The sequence below is a fragment of the Tursiops truncatus genome, chromosome 14, assembly GCF_011762595.2.
Source record: "Tursiops truncatus isolate mTurTru1 chromosome 14, mTurTru1.mat.Y, whole genome shotgun sequence".
NCBI classification, from domain to species: domain Eukaryota; kingdom Metazoa; phylum Chordata; class Mammalia; order Artiodactyla; family Delphinidae; genus Tursiops; species Tursiops truncatus.
This window is the reverse complement of record NC_047047.1, coordinates 62,542,620-62,564,809: the sequence shown is the minus strand read 5'-3', so window position 1 is coordinate 62,564,809 and position 22,190 is coordinate 62,542,620. Positions and strand designations below refer to the sequence as shown.

General features: G+C 39.0%; 1 protein-coding gene across 15 annotated transcripts in view; it reads left to right on the top strand.

The window, feature by feature from the left end:
* LTBP1 (latent transforming growth factor beta binding protein 1) overlaps positions 1–22,190 on the top strand; it is a 424,762-nt gene that overhangs the window by 216,114 nt on the left and 186,458 nt on the right. For all 15 annotated transcript variants that reach the window (XM_033838746.2, XM_033838748.2, XM_033838744.2 and 12 more), the window contains 2 exons: positions 834–1,058; positions 2,236–2,510. In XM_033838746.2, coding sequence (XP_033694637.1) covers positions 834–1,058; positions 2,236–2,510 — 500 coding nt within the window. The remainder of the gene's footprint in view (positions 1–833; positions 1,059–2,235; positions 2,511–22,190) is intronic.

Sequence of the window (22,190 nt, the reverse complement as noted above, 5' to 3'; positions counted from 1 at the left end):
AAGAATTCATTCGTGATAAATAGGTTCGCCTGAAGTTGAATTTAGCCAGGATTTAAAACTCCTTTTAAAATTCTTCACCCAAACATGTCCTTTTATCTTTTGGTATTCTAAATAACTTTCCAACTATTAATCACTGCTACTTCTAGGTTTCGCTGTGGTCTTGTTATCCCAATGAGATTGCAAATTCCTGTAAAGCAGGATTCAAACTATTCTGCTCCCTTATTCTGGGTAGCACTTATTTCAGTGTCTTACGTAGAGAAAATTCTCAACAGATATTATTTTTAGCACTCTCATTTGTTTATTCTTTGAGGAAATATTTAATGTCCACTGTGTGCCAGGCATTATTCTAGGTGCTGAGGATACAAAGGTCATTAAACTAGGCATATTCCTTTCCCCCAAAGAGTTTATAATCTAGGGAGACAGTAAATAAACCAGTAATTAAATAGGAAAACACAGTAATTATAGAATGCAAGAGATATGCTGAGTGGCTACTTTATATATATAAAGTAGCTTTATATGTATAAATATATGTAATATATATATTATATGTATAAATATACATGTAGATTTTTCCCCATGAATTCTTGCCACCATTGTGGGTGAACAACCACAAGCAATTGGAGAGCTAAATGACTTACTTAAGGTGAAAAGAAAAAGATAGTTAAAAAAAAAAAAAAAAGGAAGTATTTTTGTCATAGTGTATACTCCTTTGTTTACCATTTCTAAAGTCATTGGGAATATGATGGCTGTGCTTTGGGGGAGTTTTGTTGGTTGATTGTTACTTGGCATTTGAGAAACTAACCACTCTCCACATTTTCTCTTTTCCTTTACAGTAATTTGCCATCTTCCATGTATGAATGGAGGCCAATGCAGTTCAAGGGACAAATGCCAGTGCCCTCCAAATTTCACAGGGAAGCTTTGTCAGATTCCGGTCCATGGTGCTGGCGTGCCGAAACTTTATCAGCATTCCCAGCAGTCAGGCAAGGCGTTGGGAACACATGTCGTCCACTCAACACATACTTTGCCTCTGACCATGACGAGCCAGCAAGGAGTCAAAGGTAAGCTGATTATTTTGATTTTGCCCGTTCATCAGAGCTCTGTTAACATGCCAAACCCATACAGAAGCCAAGTGTCTGCAGGGCTGGTATTGGAACAGAATATGGGCCCAGGTATATGGTGCCAGTGCTTTCTAGGCTGTAGGGAATGGTATCTAGGAAATAAGAAAATGGAGCCCATCTTTCTCTGGTGATGCAGGACCAAGAGCTGATAAACATACATGGCACTGTTCTGGTAGGTCCTGGGAAATGGAAAGATGAACAAGATGGTGTTCTGGCCCTTATGGGATTAATAAACTAGAAGATCACACAATACCTGCTGATGAACACCAAGTCTATTTTGTAGTCGAAGAGCTCTTGGTTTTAGTTCTAAACAATCTGTAACCTCACCTCCCTGGGCTTCAGTTTATTCATCTGTAGAGGAAGGTAAACTAGGTCACTTGGAGCTCAGAAATTCTATGACTAATTCATTCTTTTCAACCTGGCACCTCTTACACATGCACAACTTTTAAAAAAGGAGTCAGAGAAGTGTTACTGGCTCTTATTCTTTAAAACCTGAATCTTAGCATCGGAAGATGAAATTCTGTGTGAAAGCTGCAGAGAAAGAAAATAGAGATGTAAAATATCACACTTTGGTATTTTGTGTGTATCACAGGAAGCACGAAAGTACGTACACACCAGGTTTAAGGGTAAGAGAACTATGCTTTGTGAAATTGTGTTGTAAATCCTACAGTCTCTACAATGGAAACTTTGTGAGAAATTCAAAACTAATCAAACTCTTGAGTCTTTATTACTCTTGTTTGGTAGAATGTATGACCACAAGTAGCACAAATTTCGTAGTTTTATGACTCCTCTGAAAAAAATTTTTGTCTCATGGATCTGTTACTGTGAGAAGTTTAAATTTCTCTTTGTAAAAGCAGTTTTATTCTTTAAAGTATATAAATTCAGGTTTAATTTTTGAGTGTCCCCTTTTACTCTCAAGAGTTTTTTAATGGCTGTGCAGCAAAAATAGATACACACTAAAAATGTATCATTTATCCCAGGTATAATATATATGTACTTAAGTATATGTGTGTATATAAAACTTAGTTTCATGCTGACTAGCATGAACATTTGCTTTCGTCCTGATGTGCGTATCAATTATTTATGACTGACAAGTTTTCTTCCCAATCTGTTTTAGTGAAATTTCCTCCTAACATAGTCAATATCCATGTGAAGCACCCTCCTGAGGCCTCAGTCCAGATACATCAGGTTTCAAGAGTTGATGGCCCAACAGGCCAGAAGGTAAAAGAAGCTCAACCAGGCCAGTCCCAAGTCTCTTACCAAGGGCTTCCTGTCCAGAAGACTCAGACGGTCCATTCCTCATACTCCCACCAGCAAGTCATTCCTCACGTGTATCCGGTGGCTGCTAAGACGCAGCTTGGCCGGTGCTTCCAGGAGACTGTTGGGTCGCAGGTGAGCAACACTGCCCAGCCCATTTTAGTGATGTGTTCTAGGTATAGTCTCATTGTAGTAGGAAAGACAGACTTGGTAGAAATAAGTTTTTTGTAGAAGGGGTTGGCAAACTGACCTGTGGGCCTGTTACTGTAAATAAAACTTTATTGGGCACAGCCACACCCATCATTTACATACTGTCTATGTCTGCTTTCATGCTATGGACAGAAGGATGGTATACTTTCAATGAGGTCATATGATCTGAAATGCCTAAAATATGGTCTGCAAAGCCCTTTTCAGAAAAAGTTTGCCATAATTTGTCATCTTTTATTTTCTTACACAAATTTATAACTAGAATGGCAATGCATGAGTTGTTTGAAGTGCATTTTAAATATCATTGAATTTATGTGTAACTTTAGGTCTATATATCGTAAAGTGAGAGAGAGGCTGACTTCTCTTTAAAACTCATCATTGAATGTGCATAGTAAAAGCAACATAAAATTACTGGTTCCTCTACCCCAGTTACTTGGTGCTTCCTGCTTTGGAATTACGTGATAATGACATAGCTTTGTCCTATGGTTCTTCTCCTGTCACGTGATTATGATTTGAACCCCCTGTGAGAAGAATAGGCGAGATCTATTTATTATTCCTGCTGTTACCTGAATATTCAGAAAATTGTGTGTGTGTTTGTGTGTGAGTGAAATATCTGTTGGGAGTAGAATAAATCGTTCTTGCTTTTGAAACCTGGAGAACACTTTTAGGTGCTGGGCAAGTCCATGGTTGGGTCATCCCCTTTCTTCTAGGGGAGGAGGTAAAATTGGTTTGTAGACCAGAATGGAAAGAACAGCCATGTAGAGTTATAAGACCTTGGTTAGAGCCATGGGCTCAGCACTTGGTGGCAGGGAACCAGCTTCCTTATTTGTAAAGTGGAGACAAGAATATGGGGCTTTGTCAAGATTAGACAAGGTAATGTGACATGCTCTGCAAATGTTACAGACCTACGCAACTACTAGCTTAGAAGACACTTACCTATTGATAGAGTCAAACATAAGAAGAGAGCAGGTGATTGCTTATGTCACGTAACTTCAGTAAGACAGGGAAGGCTTGATGCCCCACACAACCTTGGTCTGCCTACGGAGCCTGAAATGCCTACTTAAGAGGGACCTTTTCCTTCCTCAGTTGAAGACCAGGTTTAAACACATGCTTTTTGGAGAAGGAATATCATCAGTTTACATTTAGCTTAGAAGTAAAGACTGGATTACTGTGTTAAGGGCAAGTTTTTATAGGGGCAGTGGGGCTGAAGTAAACCTCGTATGCTGCACAGTTTGCCCCAGACAAGCCTTGGAGAAGGAGGATGAATTTGGTGCCATTTGCATTGTTTAGTCATTTCAGCTTAGGTTGGTCATGAGAAAGGAAAAAAGCAGGTCCTTTTAAAATTCTGTGCCCAATATCCTTCTCCCTAGTTTCCAAGTTGGAACACAGATGGTAAAAAGCAAGAAAATGAGATGTCAACAGACTTGTTATTCTTGTACATATAATCGTAGGCAGATGATTGCTAACTAGAAAGAATATAAGCAGATTATTTACTTTTAGGCCTAAGCTGGACTATACAATCCACATGCATTGGATAGTTGGTGGAGTTACCCAAATAATCCAAACTCGGTGGAACACTTTTTTGCCTTATCTGGATACTTCTCTGACTTTTGGTCTGAATGATCCAGACAGTGATCTCAATTCTTAATTCATTTTGCATGTGTAGTAACTAATACACAGCTTCAAAATAAGACCTGTTTTGCGAAAACATTCTCAGAAGATATTTGCTTTTCCTGTTGGTGAGAAATATTGCTGAATGCCCATGATTGTCCAGTTTGTGCAATTAGGATGATCCAAGCATTAAAAAATTACTGGCAAATAGTCAATAGTATATAAGAGGTATCCTACAAAGGTGTTTGGAAGTATTTGTGCCTTCTTGCTGTGGTTGGTGTGCAAACATAGTTACAGAGGGAGGTACAGGTGGATTTTAAATAAATGGCAGAAACGACTGCATAAATACTCACTAGTGCTTTGCTCAGTGAGAAAACTCTTATTAGATGCAGATTACAACTACTGAGACCTTCATGTCATAGTCATCAGTAAGCGCCTCTGTTTATGTATTGCCATTAGAGGTCATATACAAAACAAATTTAGTAGAAAAAGCCCTTGTTTCTGTGGCACATTCTAAAAATGAGGCAGTAAACTTGAGGTTGAAAAGCCAACATGAACTGTGATCAGTGTATTTAAATTCATGGGAGCTTCATAGAATAGAATTTCAGGAACTGCTTGGATGCTGGAGGAAAATGGATGATTGGTTAGGAAACTAAGCTCACAGAGAAGTGGGGGAGAAATTAAACAGAAGAGAGAGAACACTGCAAGAAACAGGTAAGGACGAAGTGTCAGAAGAGACCAGAGAAGTAAATTAGTTTAGAGTTCCTGGCAGGTTTTGGCACAGATGTGAAGCCTTTTAAACCTGAGGCATAAGGCAAAGTAAAAGACTTGGTATCAAGGTAAGAATCGCATGATGCCCCATTGATCAGGTGATCAAACTCAGAATCATTAAAAGGGGGACAGCTGATATCATATGCCTCCTGATGGGATGCAGTATGAAGTGTAGAGCAACACCTTAAAGGTGTTCTTGCCAAAAATGTGTGAGCTGAATCTAATCCATCCTTTACACCTAACCTCCAGCTCATAGGGAATACTGAGGGTGAAGAAACAAGCCCAAACTATCATACTCCCTCACATCAGAAAGAATGATAATGTAGGGTATTATTGCTTGGTTTCTTCATATCGTTAAAAAATAAAGATTGACTTCCTCAGAAAGAGACTAAAGAGAGACAATAGCACATATAATATATGAGCCTTAATCATATCTTGGTTTTAAAAAAATCAAAACCCAGCTCTGAAAGACATTTGAAGAACAATTGAGGAAGTTTAAATACGGACTGGATATTAGATGGTATTTTGGAACTATTATTTTCTTAGGTGTGATAATGGTGTTAGAGGTATGTAGGGTAGTGTCCTTATTCTTGAGTGAGGAATGCTATGATGTCTGTAATTTACTTTCAAATGCCTTTTATACACAAATATAACAAAATTGTAAAAATTGTTGACTCTGAGAGGTGGGAAAGCAAGTGATCACTGTATTATTCTTTGAATTATCTCAGCATATTTGAAAACTCCTTATGAGGAAAAGAAGGAAAATGTGAACATTTCCTAGACTTATGAATAGAATAATTTTATGATGAACTTAAAAGCTCTAAGTTTAATACATTTAATGAACTTTTAGAAAATTTTAAAAGTTTCAGCTTTTGAATGAGATGGGAGTGGACGTGGGGCTGGTAGACGTGAGGAGGTCAGGGAAGAGAAGTTGGCCTTAGTCCAACTGTGAAATGATCAGGGTCCAATCTAAGAAGTAAATTTAAAGATGAAGAGATTAATGCAGAGGCTTTGGTGAAGAATCCAGCATCAGGATTTGATTATGGGCTGTTGTGAAGAAAAAGATGGTGCTGAGTTGGAGTATTCTGAACTCCCTGGCTTCAGAAATCAGATAAATGCGCTCTCTGATTGATTAACTGACCCTTGGAGGGGAGGATTGTGAGGTAAAGATGAGTAGCTACACCTTTGTTTTAACCAGTTCCATCTTTGATTGATGTCAAGAATCAGGTGTTCTTGAATATCAATCATGGAGTCCAGTGCTGTTTTAGAGATGAAGTGAGAGAGGATTAATGGAGAAAACTCAGTGGCCAGTGACTAGACTTAGTGATGATAGTTAAATTAATAAGAACAGAGATTGTTTTGGCTTGGATTATAAAGTGGAACGAGGAGGAATAATGGGATTGGAAATATCTAAAGTGTTTTTCACCTTGATGGAAAGTGTCAAGATAAAGGGGGAAATACCTTTCCTATTGTAGAAAGTGATGTTTCATCTTTCAGAGTCCTAAAAATAATTTCTTGTTCTTAAGATTATATAAACTGTTGATTTCTGTGTGAATCAGGCTGGGTACAGGCATCACTAAATTCACTTTAAAGTATTAGAAGAATAGAAATTAATCTAATAGAACGTACAGGGTGGCTAAGAGGAATTGGTTTCTTGAATGTAAATCAAGTTTGAAGTAGCTGAAAAGTCATAATTTTGGCAGAGATAAGTATCTGTGCTATCTGCAGTAAACAGTGGTATGCCATATATATTTGAAAACATTTCTGAGATTTTGCTCAATGTATAGAGCAAATTAGAAGTACATTTCTAGGGGTTATAATTACCAACTACTTTCAGTATAATCTCATGTTTTCATGTGCTTAAAACTTCAACATTTCCAGTCAAGTTTTCATCTCTAGGGAGAGGCCAAATTTCAGAAAAATACCCCTCAAATCTATTTTTGCACCACAGGGTCATCGAATGTGTACACTTTTTCCATTGTGCAAGGGTGCCCTTTATTTTAAACTGGTTCTGTTAACAGTGACTAAATTTGAGATTTATTTGGCATCTGATTGTTTGGTTGTTTCAAACATGTTTTATTTATTGCCCAATTACTGGAAATAAATGTTTACAGTGACCTAATGATGTCAGATGGTATGAAAAGATCTTGTGTGAGAGGTAGGGTTCAGAGTCCAGCTTCCATGTTGGGTGTGCCATTGCTGCCTTGTGAAATCATATGCTTTTTGTTCATTGTGGAAACATGCCCCTTAATTAGACAGGAGTTACAAGATGAGACAAAAATTCAAGTGCCTCAAGATTTTCCGATTGCAAGTGCCAAAAGAGCAGCAAATTCCATGTATAAATACCTGAGTTAAATAAGGATAGAAATACTAGAAAACCTGAAGTAGATGTAAACAGAAGAGAGAGGGTATTTTTAGTACAGCACTCTAGCACGGATAAAGATAATCAAATAACATACAAACCCACTTTCATAGTTGGCAACCATAAAATCCCCATAATGATTAAAAAAAACCCATGGGTACAAGATGTACAAACTATAAGGTATAAAATAATCTATAAGGATATACTGTACAACATGGCAAACATAGACAATATTTTACAATAACTATAAATGGAGTATAAACTTGAAAACTTGTGTACCATTATATTGAATATCTGTAACATGTAATATTATACAGCAACTGTACTTCAATTAAAAAATACAGTTTAATTTACAAAACCATAAGAAACACTCTAAGATTAAATTCTCTAATATATATTCTATAGAAGAAAACAAGCTTTATGTGGATTAGGAAGAAAAGGACCACTTCTTGATGTGAAATCCTGATATCGTTGGAAAAACCTTTCTTTCCTTTAATTACTGGTCATATAAATTTTAAGCCCTGGGACAAAAATTGAGTTAAAATGACATGAGAACAGTTTGGGATCCTCTTAGAGGTTCCAGAAGTTGTTCCAACAGTTCTTTTTGGACAGGAAGAATAGAAACAGAATGGGCCACTGGAGAAAAAGATTCTTTAATTGGAGATTGGTCTCTTTTGGCAGACAAATTCAATAACATCCTCAAGCTCTAAACCTTAACACTGGAACGAACTTACACACACACACAATTCTGAAGGGCCAAGCAGATGCACTTTGCTTTTGTTTAAAAAAACTTTAAAAAAAATAAGCATCATGGAGAAATTAACAGGAAAGTGTGAACTCACTGAAGTGGAAAAGTAACTGAACTACATGGCTGAAAGTACTTTTTAAAAAAGTCACAGGACTTTGAAGAAAAATATTTCCTGGTTTCTACCACACAGAAGCCAATGAGAAAGTAGAGAAACAGATGCCTGTCAGTTCCACACGGCAGAAAAAACAGAGATGGATAAGTAGAGATGTAGCTGTAGATATGGGCTGCAGACTTTGCAAATCTCTTCTCAGTGATGGAAAAGGAATTTAGTGCTCAATTAAGGGATCAAGGACATGAAGTTCTGCTTAGAAACCTCTTCTTTGATTTCCTCAGACTCTTCTCTGCCCTGATGATGAGCATTTCTGGGGTGAGGCCTGAAGCTGTGATGAAGTACCAATTTTATCCTGATGGGGGGATAATGCCAGCATGGTTGTAACACTTTCACTCTGGTTAATTCCCTAAATTGAGTCCATAAACTACATAAATAGATGAGAAGTCTAAATAAAGAATAACTATAAAACATTTTCCCAAAGGCTCTTGTTGGCCTCTTGTATCTGTGTTATCCCTTATGTGGGAAGGAGAACTGAGTCATCCAGGCTGGGTCAACAGTGGGTACGGGTGTGTATGTGGCTCTCTTCTCTTCCCCATTTCCCCAGGCCACATGCTCTTGGGGTCAGAGCCCTCCGGGTGAACTTGGCCTTCTTGCAGAGGGGCTGCTGGACAGTGATGAGGGAAGGCAGGGCCAGAGCCACCAGACATCTGCCTTCTCCAGGAGCAGAGACCCCTGTGGGGGTGTGCTGATTGCATTTACTGAAGTTTGGCCTCCTTCAGGTGGAATAAGTCATAGACACCAGGCACTTCCTATGCCATCTGGGGTTTACTTCAGTATCCTACTCAAATAGCCCTTTGGCATAATCTAAGAAATATTTGACTGTTAGGGAGTCTGGTCGTCCCCAGCAACTGTAAAATGGCCATCCTTGCCAAACCTTACCTGTATCAACAGCAGAAGGTGTCACATGCATCGCAGTGATAGGTCTTGGACCTCTGCAGTGTCGATTGGTCTTTCCAGCTGCCTCTGCCAGATGGACTTTGTGCAGGGGCCCTCTTCCTTGGAGTTGAAAAGATCAATAAAGACAGGGATAAGACCCAAAGGGGAAACACACTGCACATGAAAGAGAACATGTCTCCATGTCACTGGGCTTCTGCCAGTGGCGGTAAGAACCGCTGGTTTTACTTGGATTGAGAATGTAGGACTGAGACATTAGGATAATCAAAATATAGATTCTTAGAACTGAAGTAGAGTACTTAAGAGAATGGGTGATGACCCAGACATTACCCTTCCTACTGCCTAATATCGAGTCTTTACCCAGGCCGATGTCTTCTGGGCACCAAAGAGGCTGTCAGCTTCAGGTGTTCACTTACCCTGACCTGTTTAATAGACAAGCAAGTTTGTGTTTCTTCAGTCCGCTCAGATGTTTTTCATTTTATTTATGATAAAGGCAGTGAAAATGCCTTTATCATGACATGGAATATCAAATTTCCGTATTTTATACCTCTAAGGCTCACTGAAATAGTATACCTATTAACTAGACTCCTGTTTTTTCAGAGGAGTGGACATTGTAAATAATCATGGGGAAGTTCAGAGTGGATGCGTGTTGTGTCACTTCTGATGTTGACAAAGTGGCAAGATTTTGTGATCATTACATTTGAAGATGACAGTTCTGAGCACGTTGGAAGTGGTTTTAAGAGCCCGTGACTTGAACTGATGGCTGGTTTAGGCTCTATACGTTACAAAAATGTGTGAAGAGTCAACGCTGGTATTTCTAGGATCTGATGTTGTTTCTTGGCTTTGTCTGCATTACCCCTTGGAATTGAGATTTGCTAAAATGAAGTGGAATCATCTGATTTGCTAAAAAACAAAACAACACAGTTCTTCAGAACCTGACCCATAAAGTTGTAGTGAAAAAAGCAACATTACCCTTTGTTGAAAGACAATAAAAGGATTCCCCAACTCTGCCCTGTACCTTCCCCCACAATGATGATAAATACTGTATTTTTATTCCTCATCCTCATTCCATTTTTTCTCCTTTTGTATATAAAAGAATTTATAGGGCTTCCCTGGTGGCGCAGTGGTTGAGAGTCTGCCTGCCGATGCAGGGGACAGGGGTTCGTGCCCTGGTCCGGGAAGATCCCACATGCCGCGGAGCGGCTGGGCCCGTGAGCCGTGGCCGCTGAGCCTGCGCGTCCGGAGCCTGTGCTCCGCAACGGGAGAGGCCACAACAGTGAGAGGCCCGCGTACTGCAAAAAAAAAAAAAGAATTTATATATGAAATTGGATATTGTTTTAACAAGATCTCTCTTTGAGACTGTGCATTTACTCGAGTGATACTGCTGTTGTGCAGTTTGGAAACTGGTTTTGAAGGAAGTGTTTCAGAACCAGTTAACAAGCTGCACATGAAAACTAGTCTTCGATTTTCTGCAGCTCACCCATTTAATGTATTCTCAATGAATCCGAAAGCTTCTGATGCTCAGTTCAGCCTCTCGTGGGCTGAATACCACCATTGAGGGCATTTAAAATAACATGTATTCAGCCCTGAAGAGAATTCTGAAATCCGGAGAGAGGAGTTCTAAATATTTTGAACAAAGACAGCAATATTTTGAACAAAGACAGCAATGGACAGCTTTGATGGAGTTGAGAAAATGGTCTGATGGCTCTGTGGCTTTGGGGCAGGCATCTTAGTAAGGCCGTGTATTTTTATAAAATAGTTGATAGAGAACATTCACATGTATGGCCTTACCTGACCTTCAAAACAACCTCATAACAAGGAAAAGTAGGTATTCTTGTCTCCCATTTACTTAAGTGAAACTTGAGGCTCAGAGAGGTAAGGGGACTAGCTTGTGTTGGTATTTCCAAAATAGTAGCTCTTTTTCCACTTTGGCAAACTCACCATATCTCTGGCCCTTGGTTTCTTTATTTTTCAAATAACTGGTTTGGCTGAGAAGACTACCAAGGCCTCTTTTAGTCATGCAGTCCTCTGACTGTGATGATTTTGATGTCTCTCTTCTTTTCTGCAATCTTAGGCACCACTGATACTTACATATGCACAGGATCTGTGGACAGAGCAAACTGTACAAACCTCGAATACAGTCAGTACCTAGAAAGATCTTTCAAATCCACCCCGACTTCAGAGACTCAAGTGTTTGCTCCTCTAAAAAGCATTTCAATCCTTCAGTGCACATTGCTCTCTCCTCCCGACCTTTTACTGCATGTAGAATCCAATCAGACCATTTTGAATTTAGTTGTTTTAAAGTTGATGATTTTGTGCCTCTCTTCTCTTCCCCACAAGCTTGTGCTTTGCATGAGGACAGGGCCACTTACAGACTGAGCTCAGTACTGGGCACAGGTGAGTTGTCAGTAAGTATATTAGTATTAGTCAGTGTAGGTTAGGCTTTGCTGCAGTAATAAACATTACAAAAGCTTACGCTTTGTATGCACTATATGTCTAACAGGTGAGCAGGAGGGCTCTGTGCTACACATCTCTCAGGGACTCAGGCTGATGGTGGTTTCCACCATGTTACTGCTGTGCTGTATGGAAAAATGACCTCTCAATTCTGACAGCAAGAGAAGTCTTAACCCCCAATGTGACTGTAATTGGAGATAGTCTGTAAGGAAGTAATTAAGATTAAATAAAGTCATAAGGGTGGGGCCCTGATACGATAGGATTAGTGTTCTTGTAATAAGAGATACCAGAGAGCTCCGTCTCTTCATCATGTGAGGACATAGCAAGATGGCAGCCTCTTATAAGCCAGGAAGAGAGTCCTCACCAGAACTGGCCGTGCTAGCACCTTGATTTTGGGTTTTGACACTCCAGAACTGGGAGAGAAAATAAATGTTGTTGAAGCCACCCAGTCTCTGGAGTTTCGTAATGGCAGCCCAAGCTGACTAACAGAGTAAGGGACCAGAGCATGTGGGGAAGCAAGTGGTTCTTTGGTGAGCAGTAAATGTTCCCACCACAAGTGGCAGAGCAGTGGTCAAGACAGACATGGTTCCCTGCTCACAGGGAATTGAAGAAACTTATTAATATGGCTTTGTGGCGTTCAGTTTTTCTATACTACTTGCGACCAAACCACAGGTAATTATTAGTTTTGAGTTCTGTGTACTTGGATGAGATACCGAAAAACTGAAAGCTTAACCAAGTGAGGCACGTGTTACAGCTGACATAGTGTTATGAGGCCTCAAATGGGTTTTTGTTCCTTTCAGTATCTCTATGTAAACAAAAATGAAACTGACAAGCAATGAAGCTTCATAGAAAGAATTTCTCTCAATACAATTCTAGAAATAAGCGTTGGGGAGAATAGGCCTTATGTTCATCATTTGTGAGTGATCTGATTGCTGTAGTAATAACCATGCCATGCCTACATGCCTGTCTTTATTTCCTCCCTCATCTTGAGTCTAACTTTATAAAGGAAATATCCTTGGTAATGGAAGTTTGGATAAATTTCATGTTTGTACCAGCTAGTACTAGGATTTATGATGTTATTTGTGTTTTGCTGCAAGGAAAGGCTAACAGGAATTATGATGTTGGGATATAATCATGAAAAAACATAATTCTTTTTGCAATTTAAGAATAGCAAGACACATACATCATAGCTTGCTAGACTTGACTGTTGAAATACTCAAATCATTGTAGAGGTGGAGAAAATAGGCAGCCCAAATTTGATCGTTTATTTAGAAAAGATGTCAAGTAGAATCATACATTTCATGCTTAAGAATTTTTTCTCCTTTTATGTTACTTTAAAACCATTTTTGCCTTAGTGTAACTTTAAAAATACTGTTTCATAAAACTAAAGTAGTTGTCTGGAATTCCTTGAAGCCCATGGTTTGGCTTCAGCAGGCTTTAAACAAATACACTGTCAGAAATCAATGTGGATACATTTCCAACAGTTAATGCCCTAGTCACAGTAGATACTTTGTAAAATCAATACCCTGAAATATCAGAGGATTATGGTTGTATCAGATACACCACATGCCTAACATTGTTTTAATTACTCTAATAAAAGAAAGCTGGGCGGACTTTAAAAAAACAAAACAAAAACAACAAAAAAAATCTTGCCTGTAAAGAATGTTCTGCTCAAGCCAAAGCAAATTTTTTACAAGTTCTTTTAGAAAATCTGGAAGTATTTAAGCGTTTTCCTCTTCTTCTTATGAGACAATGCCTGTTACCCTGCCAGTGCTCCATCGTACAATATTCTCCTTTATGACAACAGGCGTTTAGAACAAGTTGATCAAATATGTTGCTATAGTTACGTTAGTGATAGGGTTCAGAGATTTGGACCTTTTTTCTCATTGGCACATAGACATGAACATATTTAATGTTCTGGTATATGGACGCTGAAGAGTTCTCATGAGGTTTTCTAGTTTGATTTGGAGCCATAGTTGGTCCACAGGCTGGAGGACTGTTTTGCTCGGAAGATGGGCAGAAGTCATTTTGCCAAAGTGGAGATGTGTTTATATCACAGCGAAAAGATTAATAGAAACAAAGAGGCCCTGTGACAGAAGTTTGGATTAATTGTTACATTGCATACAGGGAGAACTTTCCCCATAAGGGTCCTCATTCTGGTTTTTATGAGAAATCCCAGATTTTCAAAAAATGGGATTCACATTCCTCAACCAGATTCAGAGAACTGAGGGTGTAGCTTCTGTTTGCCAGAATACCTCAAGGCTTTGTGCCAGAACCTTGGAATAAGGTGCTTCTGGGTGGGGGTAGAGGTGAGCATGGCAGTTGCACACTTGGAATAATTTATGGGACACCTGTGCAGAGTGGGTTGATCAACCATAATGTGACTTTAAAATGAGTCATCGCTCAAGGCATGGAAAATCTGTGTCTCCATGACTGTCTTGAATAATTTCTGATATTTTGCCTATTGGTAATCATCTATTCATTATAATTCTTATAATTTAGAAAGGAGCCATTTAAAAGCCATGAGTGTTTTTAGAAAGAGCTGCCCTTTTTTCTGTGAATACTGACTAGCAGAAAAGGGAGAGGGTATGAAGCAGGGTCCAAGAGAGGAGGCCCATTCTGGTTATCACTGATCAAGTTGGTCCAGGTCATGGTATGATGTTAGGACTAGGAAGCATGTGGCAGCAGGGAATCTAGTGTATCAACCTGGCAGGCAGGGAACATTTAAGGAACATGGAGCTTCACAGGTTACCCTCACCCCTGCTCTAGAGTCTTCATAAAATCATAGAATCTAGGTGCATCAACGAATATTTGCAATTAGTCTATCCTTAAAATTTGATTGGTGAGGAAGCTAAAGTCCAGAGATAAATAAATTTGCTTCACGTCTTGTTTTGAGTTTATGGTAGGTAAGGGCCAAGACTGAGGCTTTCTGCTTCCTGCTCCAATATTGTTTCTACTGTTCCATCCAGGCTCTTAGGTCATTTCTCCTGGGTGTGGAGGATTCACAAGAAACCATTGCTGTCTGTATAAGTCAGCTTGGGCTGCCATAAAAAATACTATAGACTGGGTGGCTGAAACAACCAAAATTTATTCTCATAGTTCTGGAGATTGGAAGTCTAAGATCAAGATGTTGAGAGATTCAGTTCCTGGTCGGGCTCTCTTCCTGGTTTGTAGATGGCCACCTTGTCACTGTCTTCAGACGGCAGAGAGAGAAAGGGCTCTGGTCTGTCTTCCTCTCCTTATAAGGACACTAATCCTATCACAAGGGCCCCACCCTCATGACCTCATCTAAACCTAATTACCTCTCAAAGGCCTTACCTCCTAATATCATCCTGTTAGGGGTTAGATGTGAATTTGCATGGAGGGGCACACCAACATTCAGTCCATAATACTAGCTGAACGTGAAAGAACAGATACATTCGCTGGGACATGTTTTAGGGAGTTCCATGTTCTGCGGTGTCTTGTGATTGCACCATATATGCTTGGGAGTAGATGCAGAGTAGGCTTCACTATTTTGGCTTCATGGTCTTGGTCCTCTGGCACCAAGACATGGCATATGACAAGAAGGATCTTGATGTCCCCAAAGTGAAATCATCTGCTGCTTGAACATTGATATTAACTGGTTGACTTATTGTGATACCATGTTGTCCTTCTTGAGTAGAATAAAAATGAAATCCAGATAATCACAAACTCTCCACAGCATTTACTCCCTGACCATTTTCTACCGGTCAGAGCACTTTTGTGAAAACCTGAACATTTTTAGCAAAATCTTAAGAATATCGTGTTTCTTCTTAAATATCTAGAGCTAACTTACTATTTTTTTTATACATCTTTTCTCTGTAAGTTGAATCTGGGACACTGTATTATATTGAGTAACTGTTAGATTACTTTGTCATTTGTTAAATAAGCCCGGATGTTTAAATGAGGGACCCAGAGGAAGGGGTCTAATATTGACTGTGAGGCATGCATGTCTGGACATGTGGCTGTCTCATGTAGAATCTGCCTCTATGTATTGTCTAAGTTTTGAGAGGTCTGTGAAAATGGACATTTTTAGTCCCATTTTATAGAGAAAATAGGCAGAGAGAGGTTGAGAGTTTTGCCCATGGCCATGTAGGTGATGATGGGTAAAGTGAGGATTTGGACCCACGTTTGTCCAACTTCAAAGACTATGCTCCTGTCATTTATTCAGTTACGGGTCATCTTTACACTGCTTTTCACTGGACCCACAGGGGTAGAATTGTGTGGGAAGGTCAATTTCACAGTCATAAAGCACTAATTCTGCCAAACATGGAGATGCCTGGGAGTTTGTTTTGTGTTGGGACCTCTCTTACTGGGACAGCATTTGTTGGGAAAGAGATCATTTGTGGTGAACTTAAAAACCCCCTTCTGCTAGTCATGTGAGGAGAAGTATAGCTCACGGGCCTTTAATAATTATCCAATTTTATATTTTGGTCCTCTATTACTGATCATGTTGACCTTAAATATAATTTCTTCCCTTTTTCCCCCCATGAATGATGTACTCTATCCCGATAATTCTTACTTACTTTTGAGGGGAAGTACCAGATGTAGAATACTATACTTTTATAAAAACATACTCTTTTCTTCCTCTTCTTCCTCCTCTTTATCAATATTTCCACGTTTGCCACACTGCTTCAAAGATGTCAAATATCTCACTGGAAGCAATCCAAAACTTTTGGGAAAAGGAATGGTTACCTTTGCTTTTCCCTGTCTCCTGATTAATTTTGATATCCAACTACAGATTGACTCCCACATTGGGAGAATTCTCCATGGCTTAGCTCCACCTCATTCTCTGACTTTCCCCACTGGCTTGCTGTTCCTTTGCATTTGGCCTGCCTTCCTCTGTCCTTCCCCCGCCCTCGCCCTGGGGTCTCTTCCAGTTGTATTAGGTATTGGGCTTAGTTAAAGCCGCTCCATCCCTTTGGAATCTCTCTCCCCAGTCCAGCCGTTGAGTCACTGCCTTGTTTCAGTTCTTGCCTAAACACAGCTCTGCACACTCTTGCAAGAAAGAGTTGCAATGCATCAGCCTCTCTTCTTTCATGTTTTACTTTGATGCAATCTCTAGGAGCATTTTAAAAATCTGTATTCCTTTAACATTTTAGGTTCTGTTTATTTGTTTCTTTGGTTCTAGCGCTTTAATCTCTTTGAGAAAATGTTCTTTATTCAAACTCAAAGTATTTTATACTTCAGTGTATAATGGTTCCTGATAACAAAATAAAGTGAGCTACATACATGTGATAAGGATAATTTGTAAGAGTACTTCACTATTAACATTTTTAAATGTCTTAAGTAGTGGGTCCTTGACATGGTGGCCATCTTCATGAAGTGACCCTTCTACTACTGAAATATCTGAACCCTTTTAAGAAATGTATCCTGAGAGCCTAACAAATTGGCCAGCACTGTACCACTTGATAGGTTGCACCCACACAAGATATAAGCTGAGGAGGACGGTGCAGGTCCAGCCCATGCTCTGCTTACCAAACACTATGTCCTGGTGCAGAACACACCCCAAAAGATCACCTTCTTTTAGTCCCTGCACAGCGGCTGATGGGGTAAGGTCAACCATGCTTGGACATGTATCATTTAATCTCACCACAATACTTTGAAGTTGGGATTACTGTCCCATTGTCTCAGTACCGGTCAGGAGAGGCTGGATAATCTGTGGAACATCTCGTCAGAGAGAGCTGGGGTTTAGATCCAGCTGTAATGATTCCAATCCAGTACTCCTTCCTTTTTCCCAAGGCTGAATCTTCCTTGGAGAAGATCCACTGGCCCAGTGTAGCAAACGTTCTTGAAATGAGGATATTATAGGTACCAGTAATCTTAAGGTATGAAAATTGAATCTCTTGAAACCACACTCCAATGTTTATCACAATCTCTTCAAGCAATTGTTCATCTCTGAAGCAACTCCAGTGGTGAGATTTTAATTGACAAAAAATATAAGCCATGATAAGTTGAAAACTTATCATTCCAGCTCATATATTTATAGGGAGATCTAAAACCAGTTGTCATCACAGCTTTATTTTGAGTATCAGGAAAGTGGTATGGTGTTTTAAAACTGAGGATTTGCAAGGTAAGTTTTTCAGATAAGTCTGCAGATAAGTGGTCTCAATCAGGTCAAGATTTAGAAAAGTACAGTGTCTTGCAGTCTGTTAATTCTTAACAATGTTTAACAAAGGCTTTTACACCATTGCTTGCAATAATTTTTTGTTGTAAAAGTCAAACCATGAACATTCAAGGAGTAATTGTAATGATTTTTAAATAGTCTTACCTTCTGATATATAGTGCTAATACAGGTATGCAGATAGGAAAGGTCGAATTATTTTCATGCACCCAATCTTTTAAGAATCATGGTGATTAGGACTGGGAGTAGCTCTATTTGTTTTTCCCTTTTCTCTCTAGTTTGCATAAGTCCTCACCTCTCAGGCTGGGGTGAGCATCTCTGGTGATGTTGATTTGAGGGACGAGGTGTGAGACACAGGAGATGGGTAGGAATGCATCTGCCCAGACACAGTCCTGTAGAGACGTGAGAGCAACAGAAGTACTTGGGGTTTCTCTAGTGTGTAGTAATTTGCATTTCCTAAATCAAGTAATGCAACCTGTCAGTGTATACTGAGCATGGAACCCTAGACCTGGCAGAAACCCTAAGAGTCATCTACTTCATACCCTGAGCATTCCTGAGAGATGGTCCTCCAGCCTCCATTCCCAGGGAAGATATTGACCTCTTCCATTGTTGAGGATTATTAACTGTTGAAAAGGTCTCCTGCTTAATGAGCTGAATCCTTTCTTCCTGTGATTTGCAACCTTTAGTCCTGCTAATACCTTCACCATGCAGCTAACTTCAAACAGCAAGTTTGTTTAACATATCTGAACTCTGCCATCTGTTTTATTATCTCTACTTTCTTCAGTTGATACTCACAGGACCCAGTTGCCAGAACCTTCCTTGTTCTGTTTGGACACCTCTAGGTGGGTCATACATTTGCTGAATCATAGAAGGGACATGTGGGGTTAGAGCGTCCCCTATCTGCAGCCAGAGGTTGTGGGAACTTTTTGAGGAGCTTTATCACATTGATCGATGGACAGGGTAGATTTTTCTTTCTGACTTGAAATAGCTAAATATTGGATTATAAAGTTAGCACATTTCTTCTGGATTTCTAATAAGATATGCCTTGCAATGAGAGACAGGCTTTCTCTGAAAATGTGGTGAATGATTCACATAGGAGAAATTCATTTGTTTTTTTTGTTTCTTTTCTTTTGTTTTTTAAATTTTTGCATTTTATTTATTTTATTATACAGCAGGTTCTTATTAGTCATCAATTTTATACACATCAGCGTATACATGTCAATCCCAATCTCCCAATTCATCACCCCCCCCACGCCCCCACTGCTTTCCCCACTTGGTGTCCGTATGTTTGTGCTCTACACCTGTGTCTCAATTTCTGCCCTGCAAACCGGTTCATCTGTGACATTTTTCTAGGTTCCACATTTATGCGTTAATATACGATATTTGTTTTTCTCTTTCTGACTTACTTCACTCTGTATGACAGTCTCTAGATGCATCCACATCTCTAAAAATGACCCAATTTCGTTCCTTTTCATGGCTGAGTAATATTCCAGTGTATATATGTGCCACACCTTCTTTATCCATTCATCTGTCGATGGGCATTTAGGTTGCTTCCATGACCTGGCTATTGGATATTGTAAATAGGGCTGCACTGAACATTGGAGTGCATGTGTCTTTCTGAATTATGGTTTTCTCAGGGTATATGCCCAGTAGTGGGATTACTGGATCATATAGTAATTCTATTTTTAGTTTTGAAAGGAACCTCCATACTGTTCTCCATAGTGGCTGTATCAGTTTACATTCACACCAACAGTGCAAGAGATTCCATTTTCTCCATACCCTCTCCAGCATTTGTTGTCTGTAGATTTTCTGATGAAGCCCATTCTAACTGGTGTGAGATGATACCTTATTGTACTTTTGATTTGCATTTCTCTAATAATTAGTGATGTTGAGCAGCTTTTCATGTGCTTCTTGGCCATCTGTATGTCTTCTTTGGAGAAATGTCTGTTTAGTCTTCTGCCCCTTTTTGGATTGGGTTGTTTGTTTCTTTAATATTGAGCTGCATGAGCTGTTTATATATTTTGGAGATTAAGCCTTTGTCCGTTGACTCATCTGCAAATACTTTCTTGCATTCTGAGGGTTGTCTTTTCATCTTTATGGTTTTCTTTGCTGTGCAAAAGCTTTTAAGTTTCATTAGGTCCCATTTGTTTATTTTTGTTTTTATTTCCATTACTGTAGGAGGTGGGTCAAAAAAGATCTTGCTGTGATTTATGTCAAAGAGTGTTCTTCCTATGTTTTCTTCTAGGAGTTTTATAGTGTCCGGTCTTACATTTAGGTCTCTAATCCATTTTGAGTTTATTTTTGTGTATGGTGTTAGGGAGTGTTCTAATTTCATTCTTTTACATGTAGCTGTCCAGTTTTCCCAGCACCACTTGTTGAAGAGACTGTCTTTTCTCAATTGTATATCCTTGCCTCCTTTGTCATAGATTAGTTGACCGTAGGTGCCTGGGTTTACCTCTGGGCTTTCGATCTTGTTCCATTGATCTATGTTTCTGTTTTTGTGCCAGTACCATATTATCTTGATTACTGTAGCTTTGTGGTATAGTCCGAAGTCAGGGAGTCTGATTCCTCCAGCTCTGTTTTTTTCCCTCAAGACTGCTTTGGCTATTCGGGGTCTTTTGTGTCTCCATACAAATTTTAAGATTTTTTGTTCTAGTTCCGTAAAAAATGCCATTGGTAATTTGATAGGGATTGCATTGAATCTGTAGATTGCTTTGGGTAGTATAGTCATTTCACAATATTGATTCTTCCAATCCAAGAACATGGTATATCTCTCCATCTGTTGGTATCATCTTTAATTTCTTTCATCAGTGTCTTATAGTTTTCTGCATACAGGTCTTTTGTCTCCCTAGGAAGGTTTATTCCTAGGTATTTTATTCTTTTTGTTGCAGTGGTAAATGGGAGTGTTTCCTTAATTTCTCTTTCAGATTTTTCATCATTAGTTTATAGGAATGCAAGAGATTTCTGTGCATTAATTTTGTATCCTGCAACTTTACCAAATTCATTGATTATCTCTAGGAGTTTTCTGGTAGCATCTTTAGGATTCTCTATGTACAGTATCATGTCATCTGCAAACAGTGACAGCTTTATTTCTTCTTTTCTGATTTGGATTCCTTTTATTTCTTTTTCTTCTCTGATTGCTGTGGCTAGGACTTCCAAAACTGTGTTGAATAATAGTGGTGAGAGTGGACATCCTTGTCTTATTCCTGATCTTAGAGGAAATGCTTTCAGTTTTTCACCATTGAGAATGATGTTTGCTGTGGGTTTGTTGTATATGGCCTTTATTATGTTGAGGTAGGTTCCCTCTATGCCCACTTTCTGGAGAGTTTTTATCATAAATGGGTGTTGAATTTTGTCAAAAGCGTTTTCTGCATCTATTGAGATGATCATATGGTTTTTATTCTTCAGTTTGTTAATGTGGTGTATTACATTGATTGATTTGCATGTATTGAAGAATCCTTGCATCCCTGGGATAAATCCCACTTGATCATGGTGTATGATCCTTTTAATGTGTTGTTGGATTCTGCTTGCTTGTATTTTGCTGAGGATTTTTGCATCTATATTTATCAGTGATATTGGTCTGTAATTTTCTTTTTTTGTAGTATCTTTGTCTGGTTTTGGTATCAGGGTGATGGTGGCCTCGTAGAATGAGTTTGGGAGTGTTCCTTCCTCTGCAATTTTTTGGAAGAGTTTGAGAAGGGTGGGTGTTAGCTATTCTCTAGATGTTTGATAGAATTCACCTGTGAAGCCATCTGGTCCTGGACTTTTGTTTGCTGGAAGATTTTTAATCACAATTTCATTACTTGTGATTGGATTGTTCATATTTTCTGTTTCTTCCTGGTTCAGTCTTGGAAGGCTATACCTTTCTAAGAATTTGGCCATTTCTTCCAGGTTGTCCATTTTATTGGCATAGAGTTGCTGGTAGTAGTCTCTTAGGATGCTTTGTATTTCTGCAGTGCCTGTTGTAACTTTTCCTTTTTCATTTCTAATTTTATTGACTTGAGTCCTCTCCCTCTTTTTCTTGATGAGTCTTGCTAATGGTTTATCAATTCTGTTTATCTTCTCAAAGAACCAGCTTCTAGTTTTACTGATCTTTGCTATTGTTTTCTTTGTTTCTATTTCATTTATTTCTGCTCTGATCTTTATGATTTCTTTCCTTCTGCTAACTTTGGGTTTTGTTTGTTCTTCTTTCTCTAGTTCCTTTAGGTGTGAGGTTAGATTGTTTATTTGAGATTTTTCTTGTTTCTTAAGGTAGGCTTGTATAGCTATAAAATTCCCTCTTAGAACTGCTTTTGCTGCATCCCATAGGTTTTGGATTGTCTTGTTTTCATTGTCATTTTTCTCCGGGTATTTTTTTATTTTCTCTTTGATTTCTTCAGTGATCTCTTGGTTATTTAGTAACATAGTGTTTAGCCTCCATGTGTTTGTGTGTTTTACGTTTTTTTCCCCTGTAA